The sequence below is a fragment of the Melopsittacus undulatus genome, chromosome 1, assembly GCF_012275295.1.
Source record: "Melopsittacus undulatus isolate bMelUnd1 chromosome 1, bMelUnd1.mat.Z, whole genome shotgun sequence".
In the NCBI taxonomy this organism is placed as follows: Eukaryota; Metazoa; Chordata; class Aves; order Psittaciformes; family Psittaculidae; genus Melopsittacus; species Melopsittacus undulatus.
In genome coordinates, this window is record NC_047527.1 from 115,636,626 (window position 1) to 115,657,894 (window position 21,269).

General features: G+C 39.2%; 1 protein-coding gene across 6 annotated transcripts in view; it reads right to left on the reverse strand.

The window, feature by feature from the left end:
• KIAA1217 (KIAA1217 ortholog) overlaps nucleotides 1-21,269 on the reverse strand; it is a 379,558-nt gene that overhangs the window by 232,867 nt on the left and 125,422 nt on the right. The window contains exon 1 of one of the 6 annotated variants that reach the window (XM_031052367.2): nucleotides 6,176-6,466. The exons of 2 other annotated variants lie outside the window; for them this stretch is intronic. In XM_031052367.2, the coding sequence (XP_030908227.2) occupies nucleotides 6,176-6,395 (220 nt within the window). In that variant the 5' untranslated portion in view covers nucleotides 6,396-6,466. Of the gene's footprint in view, nucleotides 1-6,175; nucleotides 6,476-21,269 lie in introns of those variants that run through there. 3 more of the 6 variants (XM_034064675.1, XM_034064970.1, XM_034065006.1) reach the window with 3 other exon arrangements.

Below are 21,269 nucleotides of genomic sequence, written 5' to 3' on the forward strand. Positions count from 1 at the left end.
AGATATATCCTTACATTCTACATATGGCAAAGTGATATTGGTAAGTTACATTGTAGAACAACAATATATTAATCAGGAATATTTAAGTGTCAGCTGTTCATTTTCTTAATTTATTCTAAACTTCAAAACCTCTGACTGATTTCAGGGAGACATAAAGAAAAAATCAGTCTTCAAAAAAATTATACCTATTTCCCCCAAAATAGTGGCCTATCTAAAATCCCCTCATCTAGATGATTTAAGTTTTTATTGAGCGGGGGAGGGAGAACTGGTGGATTTTTTTTCCCATCCCCTATTATTAGACCTTATAGTATAAGAAATGGCAGAGCCTGAGCTTCCCAAGGCAATGTATAGTGCTTTCTTTCCAATCCTGCCAGGTCCCAAAGGAAGAGACTTCAAAGTAGGTATACTTTTGCAATTGAAAATCAGTTCTGCAAGCAGTGCAACTACTGTAACTTGGTTTCCAATACATCTTTCTTTTTCCTGTGATTGACTACTGACTTTGTAAACTGAATTATACTTTGGGTGCAGCATGCATTCAGCTTGAAAGTTCCCATCAGAATTCACGCAATCTCTTCCACACTTTGAATTTGCCTCTCTGGTGAATTGTCTGAGCTGTGAACCACAACCTGAGCTTGTCCCTGGGGTATGGCTTTCATGAGGTCTCACCCACATGTGAACCCTCTGATGTTTAAGAAGAGTTGAGCACACACTGTAGGTTTTCACTGAATATGATGTTAATCAGGTCTTCCTTCTCCATCCAGACAGCAATTTTCCACAAAATTATAAAAAAATATAGGCATGCATCATTTGACAGGTACAGAACAGAATATCCTACACAGCATACAGTGCATATCGTATATCAAAGAAATGCAGTATTTTTGAGACGTTTACCTCTCCATCATAATTGTACAAATTCAGATAATGGGTAAAAAGGTTACTGATGAAAGAAAGCCTGCCAGGGTGTTTTGACATGACCAATTTTTGCAGGAAATGATGCTTAAAAAAAGCTAATGTATACTTCATGCTTGGGTCTGAGTCATGATATCACAGTAAATAAGAACAGAAGTTGGCCTATCATTCCTTACCTAAACAAATGTCCAGACATTCAATTTTCAATAACCATAACTCCAGTTTATATACTGCATAATCTTAATTGGAAGGAAGCATGTTCGGTTGCCATATTCATCCTCCAGGTGAACTCATAAATCAACCACTACAGGAATAAACGCACACAGGCAATGAAAGAATGTCTGTTGTCTCATCCCTGTTTCCACACTGCAAGTATAAATTCCAAGTTATTTTAATAATGTTCTTTTCCATCTTGAAAAGTTTTTATATAGATCTCTTTTGTATTTTGATGTCTAATGGTCCATGTTATTTCTTCATTTCTAATACTAAGATACTAAAATGAAATCATACATTCCTTATCGATTTGCAAAGTTATGTCTCAAGCTTAAAATTTTGAAGAGTTAACCATATTAGAATGAACATATTTGTTACCAACCCTAGTTTCATTATAGTTTTTCAGACTATTCCACAAGACAGCAAAAATTTACAATTTCTTTTTTTTTTCTATTTTTTTTATTTTGAGGTCACAGTAAAACCTCTGCATTTTAAAAGCAAAACCAATAAAAATATATGCTGGCGGTAAAGAAGACAACTAGCATTAAATTTGTGAGATAATGAACACTAGCATATACAAGTACTTATAAGATCCTTGTTTTCTGTCTTGATGAATATTAAATAGTTTCAGAGGAAACAAAAATACTGGAGGCTAAATACAAATATTCTTTGCTTTGCTATTCTTTTAATAATGGACTTCCTTGGAAGACTAACCTGTAATCTTACATGTGTTCTGTATTTGTAGGTATATCTCTGTCAGGAAATGCTGTGAAATTTAAGTTCCTGACAGATGAAGTTCTTGGCCTTAAACATTCCATAGCTGTTATTTGAATGCCAAAAAGAATTGTTTCCAAACTTTGCCCATGATTCAATAGCTCTTTATTTAAAAACCATAACAAGCTTGGAGATAATTAGTAATACACCGATGGATTATAGTAATTGTTAAGCTGGAGTTTGTCATAAAAATAGAATGGGGGAAATATAGTTAATTCCACTTACTATGGTACTTTTATTGCTTGTTTTGCATGAAGAGGCCATAGATATGAATCCCACTATATCCCTAAAGTCCTTTGGCCCCTATCTAATAACGAGGGATGGGAGAAACAGGTTTCGTCTAGTTTTGGATCTAACTGAACATGAGACCAAGAATTTTAGTACAAAGGTATTGGCCTTGCATTCCAATTACCATAGTCTGCAAAGTAAAGTGCAGAGGAGAAACCAGGGAGTAAAATCTAATGGAAAAAAAACGGAGTGAAAAATAAAACAAAGTCAAACGATGTGAAGCCAAATAAACCAAATATCAAAACTCAATAAAATGGGACAGAGAAAGGAAATTGAAAAGACAGTCATTAGTATATTCTCTGCTTTTCTTGGAGGAATGTATGGGTGACAGAAATTCATAAAGTTTTTCTATCAGTAACACATCCCAGAGGTAAAAAAATCATATTTTAAGTGATTCAGTCTTGAAAGAGAGAATGAAAAATGAAAGGTTTACCTATCTCCATTTTTTTTCAAACCGGCAAATCCAGAAATGATATTGACTTTGCAAAGATAGCCACTTTCCAGATGGGAAATGCCAAAACTCAGACTATCTCACCTCACATGAACATGCACTGAGTCTTTCCCTACCTGCACATACCCCATCCTTGATGAAGGTCATTCCCTTGTTCTCTTCACAAAATGAAGAGGGCTCATTTCACACACATGGAGCCAAACATTTCATCTTCACTATTCTGGATGTGGACACAGGGTTTATATACCACATGCATGTCAGGCCTTGGTCTGAAGACCAAGCAACAAATTTTGCAGACTGTGCCTCAGTAGTCCTCATTACTGTATTAAAGTAGGTAAAGATTTGTGAAATGTCATTCTCACAACAGTCCCTATAGACTAAGAATCTTATTCCACCCCTTCTACCCTTTTTAGCAAAATGAGAAGCTAGCATCCAGAGAAATTATGGTCATTAAATTCAGGTGAAGGGTAACAGTTAAATACAAGATGACCTTCTTGAGTCCTTTATCTTATAGAGTACTTCATGCAATAAAACCGCAGCTGACATTGATTGCAGTTACTCTTCTGTGTGTACAGCACTGCAAATCAGAACCCATTGTCTCAGACTTGCGCATCCAAAAACTAAACCAAAAAAAGCACATCCACACAGCTAGTATTCCCCTGCAAAAGTTCATAGAATCATAGAATGTCAAATACCTGTGGCAGAGAGAAATCCACTTCAGCCTTTAATGGCTTTACCTATAAAGACGAGTTTTCTCTCTGCCACAAGCTGCCCCCCTGCTCATACAATCCAACTTATCAGTTAAGCACAAGTCATCCATGTGTAACGCAGGGCAGGAATCCTGTAGGAAAAAACCCAACCCAACACAGAATAGTAATTAAAATGAGTCATCATGCTTTACAGTCCCATTAAAACTGTAACTGCAGTTTTGGATTCCCTATCTGTTAAGCACTGAGCTTTGCTGGATTACTGTCTGTTGACATCATTCATGCATATAATATCTTTGGTTTTAATTTAAAATAATTTGAAAGAAACCAGAAATGCCATCATGTTGTTCATGAAGACATGTAAAGCTCACTAATAGGAACTAGTCCAGCAGTCATAGGTTGATCTCTTGCGCACAGAGCAGGATTTTAGCACAGACACACAGGGCTATGGGTTTTCAATGACATTGCATGACAACAGATGAAGGTTAGTCAAACAGATCTCCCCTTCCACATCAGGTTGTTCAGGACCCCACTTCCCACCTGACAGAGCCTCAGGCTCCCACTTCCCCATCCAAGCCCTTCTAACCCACTTGCTCCTAAAATCCATTCCTCCTTTGCCATTTTTAGCTCCTCCCGTCCCCAGTCCTATTCCATGGGAGCTCTCAGCCTCCCCTCACTATGCTCCCTGTCTCAGCCATCACATTCAGCTGGTACCTGCCCTCTGGCACCTCTCCTGCTTTCCCTCTTTTCCTCTTCAAGATCACATGAGCACCTTCAACTGCTGCTCGTGCTTGACCTCAGTCCCTGGGCACTGCCCTGCAGCTCCCATACCCTTCACTGCTTCTTTTGCCTTCTGCCATATCTGCTGCCCTTTCACCATCCAATTCTTCAACTGCTTTTCACAAAGCATCTTCCAAATCACTTTGGCCAGCACTTGGACTCCACTGGGGGCCATCCATCTGGATTCATTTTCAGAGAAAAGCCACACATTCTGTATTTCCATCACCCTTATATATCCCTTCAAAAATACTAACATTTGGTTTTCAACATGCCTTATGAAAACAACTCACAGTAATATCCTGCCTAATGTACACAGATCATCCCAGTGCAGAAAGCCAGTACATAACAGGTATTAATTCATGCTCCAGAAAACAGTAAGCATAATGCTACAAATACTGAAAGCACATGCCAGGTTGCAGCTCTACTGACAGCCACTAGGTTTTTCTTTTAGAGAAATCTCACCTAAACCACTAAGTGGTGAGTGCCACCCTTGCTTCTAGTTGCAAAGCATTGTATACCCCCAAAACATTTAAATAAAATGAGTAAAAGCAGGCCCCCGAGAGATCCATAAAGATCACAGCCCTTAAAAGGACACACTTGCTATCCTGTAAATCCCACATAACTTCTTTTTCTCAAGGCACCAAATAAATGAAAGAACACAAAAAGTATGAGCTACTGCTTAAAAACCCTTAACTTGGTGAAAAAAAAAAACCAGTTACAAGGCTTTCTGTGAACATTTTCAAATTTTAAGAACTTGACTGGGAAACATCGTTTACTATGGTATCAATAAATACTTGGTTACCAGGGCAGAAAATCTGTAAATCTGTTTTTTCTGGGGGGTAAGGATAAAGGTTTTAATTTCTTGCGTATTTCATAAGATCAAAAATGAGTTTCCACATTACGTCCCTAAATACATTCAGTGAGTGAGCTGAGAAGTTTAAACCCTCCCACATCCAGTTTTTCTATTTGCTCTCTTCTGCCTTTAATAAAGTGCTTCAGACCCAGTTTCCTTTGTAGAAACAAACAGATCATCCATCTCCCTGAGTAAGATTAGGTGTCATCACTTCTCCCTTCTTTGTGAAATAATAAAAGTCATACTGCAGGGAAAAAAAGAATTCTTTTAAACCTTATTCAACCAGGAATAAAAACTGTGACCTTGGATGCCATGTGCGTGAAATGAAAATACACAGTTTCAAGTTACAAAGATCTACAATTTACACGTCTTTTTCCTATGGATTTAGGACAGAGGGGTAGCAATTTCTATCTGAGATTGAAAGGATTCTGCTTCTCATTCATGTTTAAATATAAAACCTATTAAATGTTCAATTAGAATACTACTACTTTCATTTCCAAATAGGCAACTTACCCTAATTTTTCACCATGCAGATCAAATGGCTACTTTTAAATGCAGTTGTAAGGACTACTGTAACAAAAACTAAGTTAAAAAGAGGCAATGGTAATGTTCCTGCAGCCCATTGCTCAACAGATCAGTGAAAGTAGATCATAATCTTATATTATCCTCCACATTTGTTTGCATTCTGAAAGCTTGTAAGCCTTTCCAAATACATTTGATCTGTTTAGTTTTTATACAAGAAATCAACTCACAGCTGCCTTTTAAGGACCCATGAACAGGAGTTTTACTTGCAAGGTTGAATGAGATTCTGTGCCTGCACTGATACCTATTTTCTCACGTTATTTAATCTTTCTCATGCTTGCTAAAAATTTCAAATTATCATTTCAAATAAAGCTTCACGATACAGGGTCACATATAGACTGTAAAAGACTGTGATTTACCACTTTGACAGCTCAACATTTTTAGCTTCTACACAGCAATCAGCTACAAATGAACAACAAAAATGTTTTGAGTCTTTCTATTTTCAAAACAAATGCTTTATGTACCGGAATCTGTCATTTAGAAACAATACACACACATATATACACACATACATACACACCCCCTATTCTACAACAATTGATGTTTGGGGTTTATTAAAAAGACAGTTATTGCAAATGCATTTGGTTATTCCTTTTGCAGCATGAAATAACTGGTTACCTTTCAGGAAAGGAGCCCTCCGTGGCACAAGCCCTTCTGTGATTTCCACCTGCTCTTGCTGATGCTGTTTAACCAGGTTTCCTTCGCTGCCAGCTCTCAAAATCTTTTCACCTAGCCTAATTTTTCGTGATCGGCTGTTAAAATCTTCTTTCCTAGACAAAGGCGATTTAGGAGCTGTATTAGCTGACAGAGGTCGAGCCAAGCGAGAGGGTTTGGACATTCTGCCTATGCAGGAATGTACCTGCTCCAAAAGCAATGTCTAAAAAAATCCTTCCCAGCTCACTTTCCAGCACAGAGGCTGGGGAGTTTGTGTGTGCAGCGCAGCTGGATGTGAAGTGCTGTGCTGCCAGTCCGATCAGTTTTAAACACCAGGCGTTGGGTGGTCACGCAGACAGTTTCCTGGACCTGTGGAATGTAAATGTGTGCTGGGATAAAACAGATGACTCTGCTCGGGTGCTGAGCCCCAACTGTGTTGTGGGGGGCAGATGCTCTCCCAGCAACTGTCTCAAGCTCTTGGCATGCACTGACAAACCACCCAGCAGCACTGGAGCAGAAGGGGAATGCCCCACCTACGCAGGTACAACATGAAAAACCACCCAGGAGGGGTTATCTCCACATACGGGACCTTCCCGCGTTCCTCTCCCAACCCTCTCTCTCAAACAAACACCTTCTTGTTTTAGCAAATTTCTTCACTGTCCACCAACACCTGCACCACTTCGGCACTATACAGTAAATGTCAGATGTCAAGAATACATTTGTCTTTCAGTTAAGCATGGCGAGAGCTCGAATGGAACTAAATGATGCATATTCTCCTACCATCGTGTTTTCTAATTCACCAAAATAAATGAAGATTTGACAGTGAATATCATCTCTTTTTTGAAAAATGGCCCAAATCCTTTATTATTAACTTGCATTGCTTAGGAAATTACACTGCACAGAACATTGCCCATTACACTTTCCTTTTTCATTGGCACATATGCACATAAGAAAACCTGTCTTCTTGCCCACTGCAGATAAGCATATTCTTTACTGACTTTCCAAAGAAAAAATTCCTGACCTCAGGCCACATTATTTCAAACCTCTGTTCCTGGGTGCTTTCTTTGAAAATGTTTAGGCAAAGGCTGCCTAACTTTCCCTGCCAACCTTGCACTTGTGAGTGCTGCCAAGATGCAGAGTATTTGGTCACATGAAAAGAAAATTCCATGCACCATAATTTTGCAAACAACTCCTAAAGAAAAAATAAACATGGTGTAAACCAGAGAAAACATCACAGTGACAGTTACAGGAAAATCTTTGTGCTGAATTTTAAAATGTATTCCTCAATATCCCAGGCAACCACTATGCTATACCAATAACAGAATATGAATAACCATTTTATTTCAAAATAGAACAAACATAAGCAAATCAATATTACCAGAGCTAAAGTACTAATAGTTATTTAGGAGAAATGCTTAACAAGCAAAAAGACAGGAAAACATGTCTAAATTATTACAGACATCGCTCATTTTTTGAAATGGCAACTGTGCAATGCAGTAAAGTATTTTTGCATGCTATTTCCATATTTTTTTCAAGAGTCCCATTAAAGAGGTAATTGTTTATGCTTCCTCGATAAAGCATATTGCCTATTGCTTTGTTGCCCCAATGAGAATGGAACAGATTAAGTGAAGTACAGCAAGCTTAGCCATGATAGTGATAATATTGTGCATATTACTTTATCAACGCATCAGGAGCTCTAAGTGAGTGGGAAGACTTCAGCTCTCAAGGAGGGACTTTGATGGACAGGAAAGTAACCCTGGGTTGATTAGCAGTGCTCAGGTACAGCAGGTCATGCAGAAGAAAATAGAGAATAGAAACAGGAATGAAACAAGAAGATGAATGGAGAGTTAACCATGTAACTGGAGTGAGGAATGACTGAAGAAGGAAGAGAGAAAGTGAAAGCCAATAGGTATGTGACAGCTCAGTAGTCCTGAGCCTAAGAAGTATACCATCATTCCCTCTAAAGATCTCAGACTGTTTTGCAAACAGTTAGTTTGAAGATCTTCCACTATGATTTCATTAGCAAATACAAATACTCTGTGCCTCCCATGCTACAAAGATATATACTAATTTTCCCAAATGCAGGACAACTGTGATATAAAACTCAGCTCTGACTGACAACATAAATAATGGTGTTTTGGTTTCAACTCAATACTGCTAAGGAGAAATCCTACTGAGTTTACTGCACATTCCATGTTCATCCAAACTGAGCACCCTTAGCACAGGGTGCTCTTAGAAAGAGCAGCCCAAGCTGTAAAGCAGGAATCTAACCAGGCAGTCACATTACCCATAAATTTAAAATAATTAAATTTCTAAGCAAAGCAAGGGCATCATGGATTCAAGTTTTTCTTAAGGCTCTCTCTTATAGCAACACAGAAGAAGAGATGGGAAAAAGAGAGACGTTATCCATCTGCTTCTGACAAGAAAGGTGTGGTCCCTAAGTCTTGTGGATATCAATGCAACACTTCTGTACTGTGAGGCAGCAGCAACATCCTGATCAACATTCATTTTTGACAAGAAAGAAGCTCTTTATCTTGCAACAGAGACACAGCTGTGTAAACATGGGGTGGGTTAAACATGTTCCTCAAACATGGGAAATTCCCAGAATACACCAAAGATGACCACTTTCAATAGTATCTCGGTGCCTGGACAGCAACCAGGTACCTAAGGGCATCACGTCATGTGAGGAGAGGCTGAGACAGCTGAGGGGAGAGAAGACTCAGGGGCATCTTATCCATGTGCATAAATATCTGATGTGGGGATGAACGGGTATTGAGCCAAGCTCTTCTCAGTGATGCCCAGCAACAGGACAAGAGGCAATGGGCACAAATTGAAATACAGGAAATATAAAGAACATAAGTAAAATTTGTTATATGTTGAAGGTGGTCAGACACTGGCACAGGCTGACCAGAGAGGTTACGAAGTTTCCATCCTTGGAGATAATCAATACCCAACCAGGCATGATTCTGACCACCCTGTTGTAGCTGAGCCTGCATGAGCTGGGGGTTGGACTAAGTGATCATCAGAAGCGCCTTCCCACCCCAAATTTTCTCTGGTTCTGTATTATCAAATATACTCAGAGCCTATTTATAATCTGGAAGCTTAACTATCTTTAACTCTGTCCAACAGCAGATGCCCAACCTTTTTTCTCCAAAGTCCCAGCAATTAAACTATCCCATGCCCAATTGCTGTTCCTGGGAGGATTTGCTTCCTTTCTGGTCACTACTCCCTTTTAGCCTCTTGTATTCTGTGGCGCAGTGCTCTCCAAAATGTCATCTTTCTTTATGTTAGAGGCTCTGAGATGTGAAGCAGGCGATTCCCGCTGTGAGCACTGAACCTCTCAAAAGGACCCCAAAAAACCCCACCCAGGTTGATTAGCTGATTGCGTTTCTGACTGGATGTAGACAGAGTAAATCACTCATGGGATGAAACAGCATGACAGCATGCTGCCCAGGGTTGCTGTCAGCTCCCCATCTCCTGCACCCCAACTGCAGGGGTCGTCTCCCCACTCCAACTCCCCTGAAGCCCTGGGCTCTCCTTGCTCAGCTGCAGAGCAGGTCCCTCCCTGCCAGCCCACCACCTCCACCACAGGTTCCTAATGAAGCTCCCCAGGCAGCAAGTCTTTCATCAGCTCTCAGGCTTTCTGAAGCCCCAAGGTACTCTTCTGAAATGCTGAAAATAAACGCATAAAGCAAAATAACAACAAACCAAAAGCCCAAAACAAACACAACCCCTTTTCCCTTAGATTCCAGATAGCCAGCTTCAGCTAGGTAGAGATATCATATTGATGTAACATACCATTAAGAAAAAAGCAGTTCTGTTTGTCAGGTTTTGTGAAATGCTGTGGGAAGTCTTCTAGTGCTTTGGGTCAGTGAATAAACTCTGTCACTGCCTCACAGAGCAGAAGTTAATATTAAGAGACCAACAGTGCAGTCTATGCTTTTGAAGAATCACATATATGTAAACAAGTAATATTTTTAGAATGCCATATACTTTCCACTGTTTAAATCAATGTTCTATTAGTTTCAAAACTGGATTCCTCTTTCCTGCCTAGAAAATAAGTTACTGCTGAAATATGACAAAAAGAATTCGTTAAGATTCAGCTAACAGAAGGCATTTTTACCACAGCATATTAAATAGGTTATTATACCACTATTAAGTAACGTTTGTGCCTCCCCAGGATAAAAGAAACATGACAGGAGATGTTATTAATCCAAACAAAGCATTTGCAAAGCTTGAAATTTCCTTTTTTGGGCACCCATGAAGTTCTAGTTTACATTCACACATAAAGAGCTGGGCAGGGGAGAGGATCCTTCACATGCAAGACGGGAAAAATTGGTAGTTGATGCCATATGGTTTAGGATGGGGTGTTTTCTCAGACTCAACAAACCCTCCCCCATATTTTGGCTTGCAACTATCTAAAGAGAGAAAGGCACGTATATACAAATATTTCAACTCCAGAAAACTGTTTCTAAACTATTGAGAGGCAAAAACTATTACACCAGTAAATGGAAGTTACAGGTGTAGGACTTAAAATCGTAAATTAATGAAGTCTTCTCTTTACAAAATTAAGCAAGTAACCAGATGGCGTAACATTTTCAGCATGAAATGAAAAATGAATGTATAGGCACCAAAAGAACAAGTTCAGTGATGAAACAATTTCAGATGCAAGTCATTGATAGGTATGTAATGGGATAAAAAAAAGTTTAGTGCTTCAGAGAGGTAGATTTTCTGGTAACTGAAGCATGCAAAATTAGTGACAAGTTAATTTTGCAGATGTTAAAGCTTTCTTAGATCAATGTGCCAGTGTTTTACTTTTCCATATATGATTTCTGAAATAGCTGCATAATACCGAAGGTGCTTCATGTTTGATGTATTGAGATCCATTTTAAAACATTTCATACAAACCTAAAAACATTCTTCCTGGAAAATAAACCACGCAAAAGGAACCTAGTCAGTCATTCAATGACAGGTAAAACCCCAACAGAAAGCAAGCTGTAATTATGGCAAGTCCTGTTAGTCTTTAATAAGGTCTTAAAAAGAAAAGTCTGTTAAGGGTCCTGCTGTAATATAATAGCTGCCTAGCAGATGCTATAATTAAAGCAGAGTTGTCTCTGCTTTAGGAAACCCTGTTCCAGAGATTTACTACTCAGCCATAAAAATTCAATCTCAGCTCCAAGACTAAAAAAAAAAAGACAAAATCAGAAAAAAACCCTTCAGGTCTAGTTTAATTCCTTTTCTTCAAGTTTTAGAAAATTAAACCATAGCAAAACCTTTCTTAAAGATAGAAGACTTTACAGCTGTGGAATCTGAACACCTTATTCTGCCCCAAACCCAGAAATACCATCAGTAAGGGCAGAATGAATTTTCTTTATTATCCTTTCCTTTCTGTATCTTATATTTGGCTTTGATTCAAGACCTTCGAAGTTTGGAATTTGCCTGAGACCACAGGTCTGTGGCCTACTTAATAAAGTGTTTACCCATATTGAACTTTACCATGGTTACAGTTTTTCTGAAGCGGTATAGTTATAGCATTACTGTCCTTCATCTGGTGGTGCTCTGTCCTCAGGGTTTTTTTGATGACTGCACTTGGTTCCCTTCCCCACCTGAAGAATTATAGGATCCTAAATACACCTTCACACATGCAACTACATCTACCCATGGATGGATGGTGCAGAAGAACAAAGGAATGGGACATTTCATGCAAACACAGCCAGTAACATTGAACTGTTTGCTGAGACTGTTGCTGAGATTTCCAGTTGATGCCAACTGCAAAGGCAGGCTTGGTACATCATCCTGATGAGATGATGTTAATCAGTAAGCAATTCCAGAAGGAGAAATCAGCTGTGAGCAGCTGCCCATGCAACTCATACTGTAAAAAAATGCATTTTTTACGTTACATTTTTCTGTAAATCAACCATTCACTGAAGAATACAAAATACAATGATTTGTTCCATATGTAAATTATTACTAAACACTACCAGTGTTCTGTGATTTGGCTATTCTTAGTGCTATACTAGTTGGCTGTAATGACTAAAAGAGGTAGAATTTATACAGTCTTGGTTCAAAGTTGTTCTACTTCTGCTGGTGTTCTAATCAAACCCAGTAAGAATTTAGGATTAATACGTTCTTAAAGGAATTCGCCTTAGTGGTAAAACACAGCAGATAATTTCCATGATTATTTCATTGTTATATAATATACGAAAATTGCCTTTCACATCTGCAGTTATTTCACATTAGATTCTTAAACATTTTAAAGATGGACATGGAACTGTTGGAACAAGTCCAGAGGAGGGCCACGAGGATGATCAGGGGACTGGAGCACCTCCTGTATGAAGACAGGCTGAGAAAGTTGGGGCTGTTCAGCTTGGAGAAGGCTGCATGGAGACCTCATAGCAGCCTTCCAGTATCTGAAGGGGGCCTACAGGGATGCTGGAGAGAGACTCTTCATTAGGGACTGTAGTGACAGGACAAGGGGTAACGGGTTAAAACTTCAACAGCAGAGGTTTAGATTGGATATAAGGAAGAAATTCTTTACTGTTAGGGTGGTGAGGCACTGGAATGGGTTGCCCAGGGAGGTTGTGAATGCTCCATCCCTGGCAGTGCTCAAGGCCAAGTCGGATGAAGCCTTGGGTGACATGGTTTAGTGTGAGGTGTCCCTGCTCATGGCAGGGGGGTTGGAACTAGATGATCTTAAGGTCCTTTCCAACCCTAACTATTCTATGATTCTATGAACCCACTATATATATTTTTTTATTTACAGCATCTGTAGCTTTTTGATGAAAAAGTATCCAAATTTCAAAATTTCCTCTGAAATTATTGAAGTGAAACTATGTCTGGCTTAGTGTTTAATGCCACTATGAAAAGGAGAGGGAGAGAAACATGAAACACTACACTGACATTTTACTCTGGAGAAAATATTCATTTAAAATGTTAGTTGCTAATTTGTTTTAGCACCAGTGCATCCTTCTCTAGGTTTTTGCATCATCTTTTTTTAAATGACCACCTCTTAATAGAAGAATAACCTTTTAAAGGGCTCTAACAATCTAACTAAATACAACATTGAGAGCTTAAAGTTTTACAAAAGATAAAATATGCATTACAGAAAATCACTCAAAATCAGCTTTGAGTGAAATATTGGAATAAAGAGAAGAGGAAATAGGTAGGAAGCAAGAATAGACTGGATATACCAGGAGACAAATGCAGTCCTTGACTGACAGAATCCTGTCCATATGGGCAATGTGCAGACAAGCCATTTTCATTGATTCAATATTCCTTTTTTACCTTGAAGTTCTACATCAGGATAGCCCTACACCTGGGTCAGAGCAATCCCAGGCACAGCTACAGGTTGGGCAGAGAAGAGATTCAGAGCAGCCCTGTGGAGAAGGACTTGGGGGTGTTGGTTGATGAGAAAATGAACATGAGCCAGCTTCAGTGTGTGCTTGCAGCCCAGAAAGCCAACCGTGTCCTGGGCTACATCAAAAGGAGCGTGACCAGCAGCAGGTCAAAGGTGGTGATCCTGCCCCTCTACTCTGCTCTTGTGAGACCTCACTTAGAGTATTGTGTGCAGTTCTGGTGTCCTCAACATAAAAAAGGCATGGAGCTGTTGGAGCAAGTCCAGAGGAGGGCCACGAGGATGATCAGGGGACTGGAGCACCTCCCATATGAAGACAGGCTGAGAAAGCCACTGCAGTCCGATGCAGTGCTGCAGTCAATGTTTTCCTACTGAGGAGCCAAATTGCAAATTAAAAAGAGAACAATGGGAAGATAAAGGGTGTTCTCTGAAGAAGGTGGTGAGAAGGAATAGCTGTCTGCGGCAGCCATAGCTCTGGCACTCTTTGCTAGACTATCACAGTTTTTTCCACCACAGATCTTGGATGTAAAGAAAAATCTCCAGAACTCTATGGAAATCACATGGCAAATAAGCAGATACAAAACACTCTTTATAATCAGATATTACAATAACAACTCAGACCAGAATTCATTTTGAGGCTTTTTTTTTAAAAAAAAGGCAAAAATAATTAGCCAGAGTCACTATCTAAACTGAGAACAAGCACAGAAAAAAGTGTAGTACTAGTCCAGTGTCCTTTTCTTGGGAGCAGCTCTGAAAGTGATGGTTTAGCCAAAGCAGAACAAAAATGTATTTGTCTACTTGTGAGATGCATTTTTTTTTTTCAGAGACCCATTAATGAGTATTTCAAGAAATTATTCTGATTGGTTTTCTGTGATTTTTGTGCTTTTTCAGTGTCTGGGGAGAGACAAAGCAAGAAAATGTGACAGCCGTATTTTTGCATGTGTTTTTGACCACCACAGAAAAATATCTTTTTTCTGTAAGTCCCATTTAAGATGTGTATCATCATGCAAGCTTCACTTTTTGCACAGTGTTACTTAAGTCAGTATAACATACATGATGCACAAGGTTCTCTGTCAAAATTGCAAGTGAGTGGTGTTGAATTCGATCCCTTCTGTTGCTTCCTGTCACCATAACAAGTGCCCCATAATACTGACTGCATAGATTTGAGCCAATTGCCTACAGTCAGCTGCTGTCTGAGCAACTCTGGAGAGATTAACATGTTTGTTAAAACAACAATAAAGGATTCTGCAACTCAATTTATTTGTGTTTATATAGCTATATATGATAGCTCAGGTAATTTGAGTTTACCATCACTCCCTTAAAAGCCCATGCGGTGCATTCTCACGTGCTCAAGCCATCTGGAAAGATATTTCTTGGTTTCAATCTACCCATACTTGTAGAGACTAAATGTTCTGAAATCTGGAGATTTTATGCAGATGACTTAATATTCTGCTTTTCATATTTGATGATTCATTACCTTATTTACATAAGTGCCAACAAATGGTCCCAATTACTAGCACTAAAGTCTGAAAAGGCTGCGGCAGAGCATGCTTTAGGAATGCAGCAACTGCTGTTTTCTTTATTTCTGGCATATATTTGGGGTGGTGTCCAGGTTACCCTAATGGCTCCGCCATCCTCCATCGTTAGGTATTGCTTTTCAGGAACATAAAGGGAAAATCCAATACAGTCGTCAAACCACAGACAATAGTGGATGGTAATGAAGCAAAGAAAGCTGAAACAGTAGTCTTTCCAGACAAGAAATACCTTGAAAAGAACCAATAATACTACCATTAAAACGTAAGGACCTATGAAGTACGTTATTACAACCTCAAACTATTTTCTGAATGGAAAACTAAACTAGTGACCATGCCAAGTATAATATATAAGCATAAAATCTCATTTGAAAAAAAACTCAGTGGCCATTTGTGAAGACAGGTTAACATAAGTTAAAATAAAAAGGACACTGCATGACTAGCATTTCTGCCTAGGACCATGAAGGAAATTGGGAAATAATGTTCTGAGTGCATACTTTATATCCCAAAAAGCAGATTATTTACTATGCTCTACCAACCAGTGTTTTGTGATCTGGCTCTTCTTGATGTTATACTGGTTGGCTGTAATGACTGAAAGAGCTTAAAATGTACAGTCTCAGTGCAAAGTTGTTTCATTTGTACTGATGTGTTAATGACAGAAAATAAAAATTTAACTTCAATATGTTCTTGATTGATCTTAAAGTGTCAAAACAAAAATGATGCTTTAAGGACTACTATATAAAGAGCAGACAGACAAATGTACTAAAAAAAAACACATATAAAACAAGAGAAACAGAAAGAAAATAGGCAAAAAGCAAGGGAAGGAGGATGGTAACTCTCCTCCAGTAAGCCCTCCTGAGCTGTTAGGCACCAGTCTGTTACCAGGGAGGCTTCAGCAAGTCTGACCTGAATTCCCTACACTGAAATACAACCACCAAGTCTACTATGTTATTATATGAACCATAAACAGAATAATTCAGAAGTTATTAAAAATTAATGTTATAAATTCTGATAGCAACCCTTCATGACGTCCCTCATTTTAATAGTCTTTAAAATGCCTTTCAGTGAAATGGTCTGTACTGGGGGAAGTCTGGAATAACTTGGGTCTAGAAAATCAGGTTTTTCAGCTCAAGACTCCTTCAAAAGAGAAGGATCTGAGTAGCTTCCATATTTAACATTCGAATTAAATTGATCTTTTCCATCTCTACTGGCCTTTAAAGACCGGCTTGTAAATTATTTACTCCCACATCAAGTTTTGCAACTGGGAATTAAAATAGTTTCCAAATAAAGCACAAACTAAAGAAAACTATTGCTTTCTTCTTTACATAGAACAACTCTGCATGGCTAACAGACATTGAACATAGAAAAAATGGAGGCAATGACCACAAACCTAGCTTCAAGAAAGTAACCCTTACAGGCCTAAAGATGAGGCCTGAATATATCTTTCACATATGGTGATGTCTTCAACTGAATAAAATAATCCATTCTCAGTCACTTGCCAAGGTTGTATGACACACATCTTAATAATTTTGAAGAGCAATGTTATAAAACGACAGAAAACAGTATTTCTTTAATTGACAATAGTTTGGAACATTTTCTGCCTAAACTTTTCCTTTCAAGCTTCCCAACAAGTTTCTACAGCACAAACAAGTTAGCCATCTTTTTCCACTAGCAGCAACTATCTCTCTGTTGCTCTGTTCTTTAGCTAATAAAATCACAGTCACTTAGCCCTTAGAAACACCAATTTCATTCTAGTGATTAAATCCATCCATTTAGGGTTCTACACTCAAACATAATTGTACAGGTAATTTTATTTTGGCATAGCCTAACCACATAACAAGAGTCTGGTCCAGATTCAGGTTTTAATCCTACACTTTCCAAGTACATTATTGCATACTTAAATTATCTTATAGTAGCTGTTATACTACATATCAGCCTTGGCCCCATCTCTATCTCAGCCACCAGATTCTGCATTTGGAGTTGCCCCTTTGGTTGTTCTTTCCATTTATTTGAGTGGGCATCAAGTTTTACTGTGCTAAACACACTACAAAGCCCACCAAAAGGAAGCCTTGCACTTTGCAGGGTGATGTCACCCGCCAGGCGTATGTGAAATGTGATGGTAAGGAAGCCTCATGGGTATCTCTGCAGAGCAGTCCCTGGGACAGTCTGGGAAGCTGCTGGTGACAAAGAGGCAATCTGGGCAGAGAAAAGGGTAAAGAAGCAAAGAAGGCAAAGGTCAGAATGAAAGAAAGAGGGGGGGAAATTCTGCCAGTTATCATGGCTGTACAACATTAGGCATATTTTCAAGTAGGAGAGAATATACGATGTTGCTACAGAAAAGGACTCTGGAAATGCAAGAGAGATGTCCATCTGTCCACTCTCATGATTGCAAGGAGTTGTCCTGGGCATTTTGCTTGTGGAGCAGCTTAAAATTTTTCTCCTTTCCAAATGCCTAACAGTGTTAAAGAAGAGGACCCCTTCACCCCTCTATCCCTGATAGAGTGCAGCCCTGAACAACCCTCAGTATCAGTCCAGGTCAGCACAAAATTCACTTAAAACTATGCTCAGTCAACCCACAAATGTTATCCCCAAAGCCTCCTTGACCACAGCTGTGATTACCATCCATTATTTCCAGAAAGTTATAATTTAATAACCTTTTAATTTTGGTTACTATGAAAAAAAATTTAAAAAAAAAATCAGCATGGTTCTAATGGACACAGAAAATCTGCAAAGCACAAATCTCAACCTGGCTCTGTGAGAGGTAAAAGAAAGAAACCCCAGCCAACAATCTGAAACCTTATTTAAGACATTTTTCTTTATAGCTAATATTATCAATGAATCAAAGTATGTTATTTTACCCATGGTCCATAAAACCCTATTAAAATCATAAATATACCAGTTAGACCTCAGGGAACTGCATCATTTTACTCATTTCTAGAAAATATACACTATTGATGAGGAAAAACTTTCTTAGCAATACAATGCCAGAATGGCAGGCTGGAGTGATGGTGTACTTCAGCGTGATTTGTTCAGCAAAAACAACAGGTGCAGCTGGCTTTTTCCAGCCATAAGTCTTTCCATTTGCAAGCTAATAGTAGGTTGCCAAGTCAATGTATGCCTCTGTAGTTTGTAGTCCATAGAAGGCATTTTTTTAAAGTTGCATAATTGTCACAGAAGCTTAATTTTAGCTGAATGAACAATTCAAAGAACAGTTAATTAAACTCTCAAAAGATAGCTTTTATTAATTTAGGGGAAAAAATGTCCATTCCATTCACAGAATAGCAATTAGGAGAAAAGATAAATCAATACATTTGCATTTATCAATTACTGTTATTCACCAAGCAGAATCTGGGAACTTTGATAAAGAATCTTCAATTCCTTCAGTACTTAATTACAACTCATTAACTTTTCATTAACTTCAAGCTTAGTAAAAAGCAACAGCAAGTCTTTGATGGTAGCAGGGTTGGCAATGTCCCATGTTAGATACATTCTTTGTTTTGGGGAAGTTATTCGTGTTTAGCCAGTTTTGCCATTGCTGTATCACAGCAACACATCAATCAATGCTAAGAAAATACCCCAGGACTCTTCATTTAAATTGACTCTACATACACTTTAAAGCTTTGAAGTAACTTTTAAGATAACACATAACACCACTTGGACTCTTACAAAAAGGATTGCGAACTGTGAAAGATATGTGGAGATTATTCAGGAACGCTTGCACTGGAAACATGCAGCCAACCTCTCCCCATCCCAGCTGCAAAAGGGTCTGGGACATGCGTGGCAGTTGTGCAGGAGAACTTGCAAGAGCCTGGGATGCTAAAGACACAAAGAAGAAATGAAGTTGAATGCTCACTGAAGAGCAGAGCACTGACTAGAGTTACACGAAATCCTTCACCTAGAAAAATCTCCTGCTGAGAGCAGGGCAGCTGTGAAGTCTGACCAGCTTGCTCAGGCCTTGGAAACCTCCACAGATGAAGCACGTGCGAGCTCCCAGGGAAACCTCTGCGGCTGCTTCAGCCTGCTTGAAGTGAACAAGATTTTCCTTATATCCATTATGAACCACCCTCATTTGAATTTCTGTCGTCTCTCAGTTGCTCACCACGTACTGCTGCAAACAGCAGTCACCTTCTCACTGTGACCTGAAAGGCTGCTGCAAGGTATCCCCAGTCTGCCTCTCCTCTTGCTAAGCCAGAACCACTTCTGCACCCTTTCCACCCAGGGCAACTGTTCTAGCCCCCACCATCTCTGTGGCCCTCTGGTTTATGGGTGTGCTTCCTGTGCTGGAGGGCCCAAAACTGTATAGTGTTGATAAAGTTTAATGAGTGCTAAGTAGAAGGCACTGATTCCCCCTCTCAGCCATGGGGTTGTGCCCTTTCCATGGGACCTTGAGTGCTGCTGTCCCTTGCTGTCACCATGGCCTGGGGTTCTGGGGGGGGGGGGCATCCCTCCCAAGACCAGGACTTGGTGGCTATCACTGCCGAATCTCATGAGGCTCCTCTTGGACACATCCCTCTGGCCCTGTTCTAGTCCCTCTGGATGGCAGCTCTGTCCCTAAGGTTCTCCCAGGTAGGTGTCCTTTCCAGACTCAATGACGGTGTTCTCTGTCACTGCCTCTAGGTACCTGGTGGACCAGTAAAACACAACAAGTCCCACCTGGACCCCAGTGGGACCATACTGCTGCTAGCCTCCAGGAAAAGTGCAGCATTAACCACCACCCACTGTTGTTCTGCCCACCCAGACTATGGCTCAGCCTGAGTACAAAAATACTGTGGGAAGAGAGTGTAGGAAGCCTAGCTAAAACCAAGATAAATGGTGTTCACAGTTATGCCCTCCTCATAGCAGTTGTTCTGCTACAGAAGACAGTGGGGTTGGTCAGGCATAAATACCTGCCTTTGTACTGGGTACAGACCTCGACAAAATGAGCAAAAACCTATCTCCTATGGTAATGACAGGTAGATATGAAAAATGGGGAAACAATGAAAAACCAGGCCAAGCAAAGATTTTTTTGTTATTTTTTACTTTTCCAAAAGCATGTGCACATACTTACCATTGATTTTGGTAGGACAAAAATTCCACCTGAACAAAAAGTTCTGAAATGGACAAGTAGAAGCATATAGAGAAACTGCTGTTTCATTTGGACATCTGACTCAAGTTATGAGTACGAAACTTTCTCATTTAAACTAAAGGTGACACTAGAAATCAGTCTTAAATGCAGCTTTCACAATAATCAGCACATAAGCTGTAGGAGATGGAGAGAGAGGATGAAGGAATAAGTGCTACCAAGAACCAGCTCTTTGCACAGCATTACATATTTTCAGAGTCATTTCAAGGCTAGAGTGTAAACTTAAATAGACAAAGAGGGTTAATTTTAAGCACCAAGAAAAAGTTCAAATCCTCTTAATAAGAGAAGAAACTATTTTAGCTATACAAATTTGAGATTTTTTTTCTTCCTTCTTCGGTGCTGCACCTGATACAACTCCTGTCTGCATTAAATGAGAGTCTTAAGCACTCTGAGTGAGTAGCTCACAGTTTATAAAAAGCAGAAAAAAATCGTAAACCATATCAAAAATAAGGCTGTACTTAAACTAATCTGACATGGCATTATTCTTATTTTTCTGAAGTCAGGTTTTCCGTTATTTATGGACTTATTTAAATGCACTGCATTTCAAGAATATTTTAAAATGAGCCCTTTACTATTAGAGGGAAGGATCCTTTTACACATCTTCTCCTAGACCAGGAACAGATACCAGATGACAAACAGTTTTGTGTATTTGTGGCTTTGGTGTTATCTGAGGATAGGCTAGGTTTTTAAGCTGATGATGTGATCTGGGCTGTTCCAGCTTCCTTTATATATGCATGACTGTGAGAAAAAAAAAAATAAATGCTATTAAAAAGAAAACAGCTATCACCCAGAACCCATAAAATTTAGATTTAAAATTGAACTTAAACATACTAAATTAGCCACAGTTTCTGTACTATGCGGAATATTTTTTTTCACAAAACCTCAAGAATCTTTTTTTAAAACAGTAGTTCTCTACAGAATTTATTCAAGAACTATTCTTATTTTGCCAGCAGCATGGAAGCACAAGTGCTTTGAACCATTGTATATTCAGTGGTTAGACTGTCCACATTTTACAAACGCCTTGTTGAACTATGTATAAGAAGATTTCAA